Below are 9,629 nucleotides of genomic sequence, written 5' to 3'. Positions count from 1 at the left end.
TAGTAAGACAGTTATAGACTAAAGAGCCGTAAGGCTCTAAAAGAACTTAACGCTATCCTGGCTTTGCATGTTCATCAGTTTGCTTGACAGCAATTAAACATCTTCACAAAAAAAATTTACAATGACTTGCATTGATAATTAGACCTCTGTGAAGATTTCAGATACGTTATAATCAAAAGTCGTCAAGATATCTTTTAGATCATATAAACTTGAAGAAGGACCATTACTTCAATTCGTAGAATTCAACTCTGATTTGACGCTTGTTTTACGTTAAGAGTTTCATAGTTTAAACTATTAGCAGGTCAAGCTCAAATTACCCGCATCAAAAATAGAAACCAAATAGAGGTTTGACAAGACTTGAAGTGTTATACAGTTAATTAAAATTTGGTCATTAGTGCTGGCAAATTCATCAAAGATATCATAATACATAGTGTTCACGATGGGTTTAAAACGGACTGTGGTTCCTCTAAACTAAGTCTATTGAGTCCATCAGTAAAATATGGAATGCCTGATTGAGAGAGAGTGATGAACAGTCTCAGTATCATCTTGTGCATCCACTCTTTAGTGTCCATGAGAAATAGTCTATACTGCAATCTCAAGTAGCTACCCAAGCTTGTCCAATCTCTCTTCACTGTACAGTCTGTCATTATTCGGTATCTAAACATTCAATCGTTAATGAACAAAATCAAGAATTTATTCGGGTGGTTAATTAACGTAAATTGTGGATCGATTTAAGTCCAGTAGCAAATTTTGCATTACTTAAAGATTGAGCTGAAGGGCATTGACAGACGACAGTTAAAGAATATACGGATCGATATACGCATATGAAATAGATGTGACAACAGTGACTCCCAGCATTACTGGCATCGCCAAGTACTCCAAAATTTTTCTAGGCTAACTAACTTTACCTTTCACTAAAAATTTTATTCGGATTTTCACTTAGCGCTGCTGTTGAGACAAAACTGGTTACTTATTAGAGCCTTTCAATAAAATGCAACTACTAACTGACAGACTAAATAAGCATAACCAACTAACGTTGGATGAATTGCTCTCGATAGACTAGCCTGCTTTAGTTGGAGGGTGAGTAATTTAAATACCGGGGCTTCAAATGACGCCATTAGAGGTAATTATATACCACACCACAACCGACTTCTGCAATTCCCGGAGTTCACATTTCAGTTGAAGACGATAAAAATGGAGGGAAAAAGAAAACAAAAAGTACTGAAGGCTGAAAATTAGCCCTGAAGACAACAAATTACATCTTCCATCTCGGATAACAGCAGCAATTACAATTGCAACCAGTCGAGCAAAATGATACATCAGAACATAAAGGCAATGTTGAGCCAAAAAAGTTCAAAAAACAAAGGCAAAGCTCAAAAAACTCGGCATCGCTCTAACCAGTCATTTGGACAAGTTCAACAATAACGACAGATTAACTCATCTCGCTATAAACACAACCGAAATTCCAATAAAAGTCCGGGACGGTTCAATCGTTCCAACATTCCAAGTTTTTACAACAGAGCAGGCACGATATCTAATACCATTAGATCCAAAATTATTTCGAAACCGAAAATCAAACAAGAGAAACAGATAGCAAAGTAAATCGCTGAAGTTGGCTGAGGGAACATGAATCACATCAATAACTGACAAAAATGAGCTGTGGTTTCCCACTCCAGAAAAACAAAGCAGCTCACAATTAGTGGGTGTCGAAAAACGTATTTACGACAAACTAATAAAACTACCTCGAAGCAATACGGCCCTCGGAAAATCAAAAAGACCCCATTATCTTCCTTAATTTCTTTGCCTGGAAGAATAGCGTACTCGCTGAAGTCAATAAGAAACGTAGACTCGCTCCAAGAGGAATTAAAGGATATTTTCACCAGACACCGGCTAGACATTGGTTATACACATTAGTTTTCTGTGAAACTGACTCCTGACACCGTCAGACCAGTCTACTCAAAAACACAAAGAACTTCCATACACCTGAGGACGATTTACTCATAGAATGAACTCGTAGATTTACTCTTCAGAGACGAGCCAAAGCGCCTTTTCTCGCGCCGATGCCAAATGTGCGAGGGTTCTTCGTGCATCAGTCCCGTCAATATCCTCCTTACCAGTAACAAGAGAAGGTCCCGAGGTCACCGTAAAAACAGCTTGAAAACACAAAGATGGCGGACACAACAAGCTAATGCGAACTGGCACATCAAACCAAATAATTTCATCTCGGAATCCATTGTTTGTCCAACTTCTAATCGTCTTCATGAAGATCGGGCGTAGAAACGATCTCCAAGAGAAGCCGAAAAGAATTGCCACTGTTGCAAATTAGGACGACTTCACCGAACTGTGTCTTGGAAACTCTCGCATCACTACCAAATTCAATGTGTAACCGCGTCTAACACTCGTTCCATTGGAAAATCGCGTCTTGTGTCTTCAAACGAAATCCTTTGCGCAATTCGGGTTCGGATAAATCATCAATCGTCCACCCACTCGGCATCGCGAGAAAGGGATATGCAGACAGTTCGTGCAACCGTTCAGGTCCACTCGAGGTTGGCAGACTAGCGAGAACGCTACAACCCGCGCTGGCGTTTCGGCTGTATTCCAACATCTCTAGGAGCTCACCATCAAAGTTCAGCAGCTCCTCGTTCAAAACTGCCAACGAGTTCTTCGGTCAGCCATTTGCAAAAACCGAACGTTCGCCATACAATTAAACAAGGTTGTGACGCAAGCCCGCCCATGACTTGACGCCAGAGCTATCGACTGTTGACACTTCTTCCATATTTTTTTCCTTTCAAAGCGCTTGTATACTTTCACCTGTCGCATTAACTATCTCCATCTTTTCTTGCTTATAATTTTAAAAAAGTTGTTTCAACGAAGTATCTTTAAATTTCAAAATCCGCCTTTCACGAAACAAAGCCTTTTCAGAGCTCCATCAATGCTCAATTATATTGCAAAACCAACACCCAACTTTGATAATTTCATTAATTGATTATTCATTCCATTCAAACGAAAATGGTTTTCAAAAGCCCTCCGAAGAGATGAAAGGCACCAATAAGACGCATAATACCAAACCAAAGAACCCCCCATGGAGCGAACTAGACAGAAAATAAGTTCGCGATTCCAAAATGAACTAAAAAAACAGATGAAGACAAAAAACAGAAACCATGAAAAAACAAAAGTTGCATTTTTATAATGAACTGCTCCCAGCATGACATTACCCAAAAAAAATTAACCAGTAGAGCACACCTAGCGCAGTACACTATACCTACTTTTTTGAATAAGAAGGTCCCGGGTTCGCCCCCAGCTTCCGACTTTTTTAGAGAGCAGTAGTATCACGCTTTACCTTCTGATTGGTTGAAAAGAATAGAAAATTGAAAATAACACACGCTGAAAAATTGTATAATTTTAACTAATACCACTACCGTTTAGGTGCTTATATAAAGCACCTCTATTAACCTAGAAATTAATTAGCAGAAATCAGAAAGTTTTCACCTGGCACCCAGCACTTGGAAAAACTTGGCTCCTTAATACGGGACGCTCCCACAACGGTAAAGCAAAAATTTTGCAAAAAAACATAGCAAGGGGGTGTGTGTAGTTTGAATAGGGAGAAGAGACTGTAAATGGAACAACACTTCTCATAATGACCCTTTTACCCTGATTCATAATTGCTATGTATTGGTACCTAAGCTATTGTTGAAGTGCAATGTTCAAAAACAGAAGTCAATGTTCAAAACCAAAAGTCATAATCCGAAGTTGAAATCATGATCAAACTTGCGTCCGCTAAAAAATACCTGTAGAATCTCAACAATCCTCTTCGAGTCGTAAAAAGACCAAGACGTTTACAAAAAATGCTTAAAACTTCGTTCGAGAGCAATTCAAAACTTTAAAATACCACGATTAAATAATTTAGTCCAAATTTACCTATAGAAAGGAGATTATGATAGCTGAGACGTCAACTGAGTGCAATTATCACAGTTGTGAGTGATATTTTACTGGGTGCAATGCTTATCTTATTATCTCACTTTTCTTCGCAACTAATGTTACCTACCTGTTGACTGGTTCTCCATGGGTCTGCATAATGGACCTGACGATGTTGGTGTTCCTGACTACTAGAAGGAGTGAAATGGGAATTGCTCTCGACACTGTCATTACTTTGTTAAAATGATTTCCAACAAAGCCACGCATATGTTGGAAGTCTTCAGCCGTCACTGCTAAAATGAAGAGAAGAAAGGTTATTAGGACTAACTTTTCATATTTTTCTCTTATTGTAATTGCAAGAAAAACTGAGTTTGCACAATGTCGAAAATCTCTTATACTAGGCCAAAGAATAGCGTCCGGAAGACATTTTTTGAGAAATTTTATTATATTGCTGCCAATATTTAGGCAGCTATGAAGTTGAAGTTAGAGCTGAGGAATCTTTAAAAGCAGCACGTTTTCTAACTTACTTTTGAAGTAGGATGAGAATGGCACATTGACGTATCACGGTCTCTGTAACAGAATTGCAGCTCAAATGGCAGTGTCGTGCAACCCAATCACACCAAACTCTCTCCCATTCATCAGCAGGCTCTTTTTATCATCCAGAATCATGGACTTCCAAAAATTGCCCAATTTTGTCTGAAAAGAAACAAAACACACTTTAAAATGCTCCAATTTGCCAAATTCCACACGAGATAGATATTGTATTCTTAAGTCTTCCTATAGTTGCTTTATGGAAGATCAAATATCAAAGCGTTTTGAAGATCCAAAACATCTAACTAATCAGGGCAGAAACTTGCATTAGTTTATCAGCAGGTTCTTGCAAGTTAGCGACTCTGCAAAATAGTCTAATAATAAGAGGGTTCGTGACCTAAGAATGTGATGAAATAGCAACACCATACGTCGTAGAAACAAACTATTGAATGAGAGCAACATTTAACTAAGACGATTTTTTTGTGATGTTAGCTCTGTCTTTGAATGCAAATTTGTAGTTGTAAAAGTTAAAGCTGACTTTCTTAGTTCTCAACTTAGGTCATATGCGACTCGACTCGGTAGCTCTTTCAACCTCCGTGCTTTCCACTACTTAGCCTAGTTACCTAGTTAAGAGTTTCATCTAAAGTGCTTAAAAATCAATTCTGCTAATAATTTCCCGATAACATCTGACAGAACGCTTTGACAAGTAAATTAATACCCATTCGCGTGGTTCAATTTGATTCAACTAGTGTATTTTTCATATCAAAATCCGATTGAAAGTTATCGTCCATTGGTTCTTTTGTTCAGTCCATAGAACCAGACCTTCGGTTCCATTCTATTTGTCGTTATGCATATCTCCACTCCCCTCGCATTGGATAACTTCAAGCAAACTAAAATTGGAGAGATGTCCCCTCTTTCGGGCGACAGATTTCCAGGACTCTACGTAATACTGTCATGACATTGGTCAGGTAAGAATATCTGATCTCCTCTTTCTAGGCGAGTCAAAAGCGAACCAAATCAATCGAACAGTTCCGTCTCTTTGGTCGACCAGTGGTTACATACCTCATTGAAGTCATTGAATGCTTAACTGAGTGCAGTAACTCTTATCATTGCATCTAGTTCTACTTCAGTGCATTTTCAGAATAAGAATTTGGCATCCTCAAATTGAAATGATTTTGGCTTGCACCTGGTACCCCATAAGCAAAGGTTAGACGGTATAAAATGGAAAAACATCCGTAGTTTTATCCAATTCAACGCCATGCAGATGTGTTCTCCCATAATAAGGAGAAAGCTAAAAATTAGGACTGGCTTCCGCATAATAACAATATGAGAAATTTGTGACAGCTTCTCTAGATTTCGCAATTCTCATATCAGAGGAAATTAGTCAACAATGTAAAAATTTCTAACTACAAAACCGAAATTCGAAAAGGCAGCTTTCAGATACAATTTTAATTAACATTTTTAATCAATCAAGCATCGGAACCAGAGGGATGTGAGCTACCAAACACTTTCCTCGATATCTTTTCATTAATTCTTGTATATGATTACTCAAAACAACTTCTTTACTATGTCCGAAAGTTTCAGCACTCCAGTGGAATAATTGTCTGTAACAAAGAAAATAGATTCAGGAAAGTAGAGCAATCTATAGAGTAATAGAGGTTGGCAATCTATCGAGGTTGGCAGACCAGCGAGAACGCTACAACCCGCGCTGGCGTTTCGGCTGTATTCCAACATCTCTAGGACCTCACCATCAAAGTTCAGCAGCTCCTCGTTCAAAACTGCCAACGAGTTCTTCGGTCAGCCATTTGCAAAAACCGAACGTTCGCCATACAATTAAACAAGGTAGTGACGCCAGCCCGCCCATGACTTGACGCCAGAGCTATCGACTGTTGACACTTCTTCCATATATTTTTCCTTTCAAAGCGCTTGTATACTTTCACCTATCGCATTAAAACTATCTCCATCTTTTCTTGCTTATAATTTTAATAAAATTGTTTCAACGAAGAATCTTTAAATTTCAAAATCCGCCTTTCACGAAACAAAGCCTTTTCAGAGCTCCATCAATGCTCAATTATATTGCAAAACCAACACCCAAATTTGATAATTTCATTAATTGATTCTTCTTTCCATTCAAACGAAAATTCTTTCCATTCAAAAGCCCTCCGAAGAGATGAAAGGCACCAATAAGACGCATAATACCAAACCAAAGAACCCCCCATGGAGCAAACGAGACAGAAAATATCACACGCTGAAAAATTGTATAATTTTAGTTAATACCACTACCGTTCAGGTGCTTATATAAAGCACCTCTATTAACCTAGAAATTAATTAGCAGAAATCAGAAAGTTTTCACCTGGCACCAAGCACTTGGAAAAACTTGGCTCCTTAATACGGGAAGCTCTACAACGGTAAAGCAAAAATTTTGCAGAAAAAAATTATAGCAAGGGGGTGTGTGTAGTTTGAATAGGGAGAAGAGACTGTAAATGGAACAATACTTCTCATAATGACCCTTTTACCCTGATTCATAATTGCTATGTATTGGTACCTAAGCTATTGTTGAAGTGCAATGTTCAAAAACAGAAGTCAATGTTCAAAACCAAAAGTCATAATCCGAAGTTGAAATCATGATCAAACTTGCGTCCACTAAAAAATACCTGTAGAATCTCAACACTCCTCTTCGAGTCGTAAAAAGACCAAGACGTTTACAAAAAGGCTTAAAACTTCGTTCGAGAGCAATTCAAAACTTTAAAGTACCACGATTAAATAATTTAGTCCAAATTTACCTATAGAAAGGAGATTATGATAGCTGAGACGTCCACTGAGTGCAATTATCACAGTTGTGAGTGATATTTTACTGGGTGCAATGCTTATCTTATTATCTCACTTTTCTTCGCAACTAATGTTACCTACCTGTTGACTGGTTCTCCATGGGTCTGCATAATGGACCTGATGATGATGGTGTTCCTGACTGGGAATTGTTCCTGACTGGGATGTTGGTGTTCCTGAAATGGGAATTGCTCTCGACACTGTCATTACTTTGTTAAAATGATTTTCAACAAAGCCACGCATATGTTGGAAGTCTTCAGCCGTCACTGCTAAAATGAAGAGAAGAAAGGTTATTAGGACTAAATTTTCATATTTTTCTCTTATTGTAATTGCAAGAAAAACTGAGCTTGCATAATGTCGAAAAGGTCTTATACTAGGCCAAAGAATAGCGTCGGGAAGACATTTTTTGAGAAATTTTATTATATTGCTGCCAATATTTAGGCAGCTATGAAGTTGAAGTTAGAGCTGAGGAATCTTTAAAAGCAGCACGTTTTCTAACTTACTTTTGAAGTAGGATGAGATTGGCACATTGACGTATTGACGTACCACGGTCTCTGTAAAAGAATTGCAGCTCAAATGGCAGTGTCGTGCAACGCAATCACACCAAACTCTCTCCCATTCATCAGCAGGCTCTTTTTATCATCCAGAATCATGGACTTCCAAAAATTGCCCAATTTTGTCTGAAAAGAAACAAAACACGCTTTAAAATGCTCCAATTTGCCAAATTCCACACGAGATAGATATTGTATTCTTAAGTCTTCCTATAGTTGCTTTATGGAAGATCAAATATCAAAGCGTTTTGAAGATCCAAAACATCGAACTAATCAGGGCAGAAACTTGCATTAGTTTATCAGCAGGTTCTTGCAAGTTAGCGACTCTGCAAAATAGTCTAATAATAAGAGGGTTCGGGACTTAAGAATGTGATGAAATAGCAACACCATACGTCGTAGAAACATACTATTGAATGAGAGCAACATTTAACTAAGACAATTTTTTTGTGATGTTAGCTCTGACTTTGAATGCAAATTTGTAGTTGTAAAAGTTAAAGCTGACTTTCTTAGTTCTCAACTTAGGTCATATGCGAGTCGACTCGGTAGCTCTTTCAACCTCCGTGCTTTCCACTACTTAGCCTAGTTAATAGTTTCATCTAAAGTGCTTAAAAATCAATTCTGCTAAAAATTTCCCGATAACATCTGACAGAACGCTTTGACAAGTAAATTAATACCCATTCGCGTGGTTCAATTTGATTCAACTAGTCTATTTTTCATATCAAAATCCGATTGAAAGTTATCGTCCATTGGTTCTTTTGTTCATTCCATAGAACCAGACCTTCGGTTCCATTCTATTTGTCGTTATGCATATCTCCACTCCCCTCGCATTGGATAACTTCAAGCAAACTAAAATTGGAGAGATGTCCCCTCTTTCGGGCGACAGATTTCCAGGACTCTACGTAATACTGTCATGACATTGGTCAGGTAAGAATATCTGATCTCCTCTTTCTAGGCGAGTCAAAAGCGAACCAAATCAATCGAACAGTTCCGTCTCTTTGGTCGACCAGTGGTTACATACCTCATTGAAGTCATTGAATGCTTAACTGAGTGCAGTAACTCTTATCATTGCATCTAGTTCTACTTCAGTGCATTTTCAGAATAAGAATTTGGCATCCTCAAATTGAAATGATTTTGGCTTGCACCTGGTACCCCATAAGCAAAGGTTAGACGGTATAAAATGGAAAAACATCCGTAGTTTTATCCAATTCAACGCCATGCAGATGTGTTCTCCCATAATAAGGAGAAAGCTAAAAATTAGGACTGGCTTCCGCATAATAACAATATGAGAAATTTGTGACAGCTTCTCTAGATTTCGCAATTCTCATATCAGAGGAAATTAGTCAACAATGTAAAAATTTCTAACTACAAAACCGAAATTCGAAAAGGCAGCTTTCAGATACAATTTTAATTAACATTTTTAATCAATCAAGCATCGGAACCAGAGGGATGTGAGCTACCAAACACTTTCCTCGATATCTTTTCATTAATTCTTGTATATGATTACTCAAAACAACTTCTTTACTATGTCCGAAAGTTTCAGCACTCCAGTGGAATAATTGTCTGTAACAAAGAAAATAGATTCAGGAAAGTAGAGCAATCTATAGAGTAATACCTTAACTATTGTACAAGAAAACTACATATAACAAAACAATTTTCAGGTATTTTCTAGATAGATATTTTTAAAACCAACATACAAGGTATTTGTAGCAAACTCAAAAATAGAAATAATTGTGTATTGCCCAAAGTAAAAATAAATGCAAAAAATACGCAACGTACAATTCTAGCCAAAATTTTTTGTAATACGCA

The 9,629-nt window shown here is 37.7% G+C and overlaps 1 protein-coding gene across 4 annotated transcripts in view; it reads right to left on the bottom strand.

The window, feature by feature from the left end:
* Positions 1–357: 357 nt before the first annotated feature.
* LOC142348829 (putative aarF domain-containing protein kinase 5) overlaps positions 358–9,629 on the bottom strand; it is a 65,934-nt gene continuing 56,662 nt past the window's right edge. For all 4 annotated transcript variants that reach the window (XM_075400359.1, XM_075400356.1, XM_075400358.1 and 1 more), the window contains one exon: positions 358–657. In XM_075400359.1, coding sequence (XP_075256474.1) covers positions 435–657 — 223 coding nt within the window. In that variant the 3' untranslated portion in view covers positions 358–434. The remainder of the gene's footprint in view (positions 658–9,629) is intronic.

This window comes from Convolutriloba macropyga, chromosome 10 (genome assembly GCF_964194025.1).
Source record: "Convolutriloba macropyga chromosome 10, txConMacr16.3, whole genome shotgun sequence".
In the NCBI taxonomy this organism is placed as follows: domain Eukaryota; kingdom Metazoa; phylum Xenacoelomorpha; order Acoela; family Convolutidae; genus Convolutriloba; species Convolutriloba macropyga.
The sequence above is the reverse complement of the archived record's forward strand: the minus strand, read 5'-3'. Positions and strand labels throughout refer to the sequence as shown.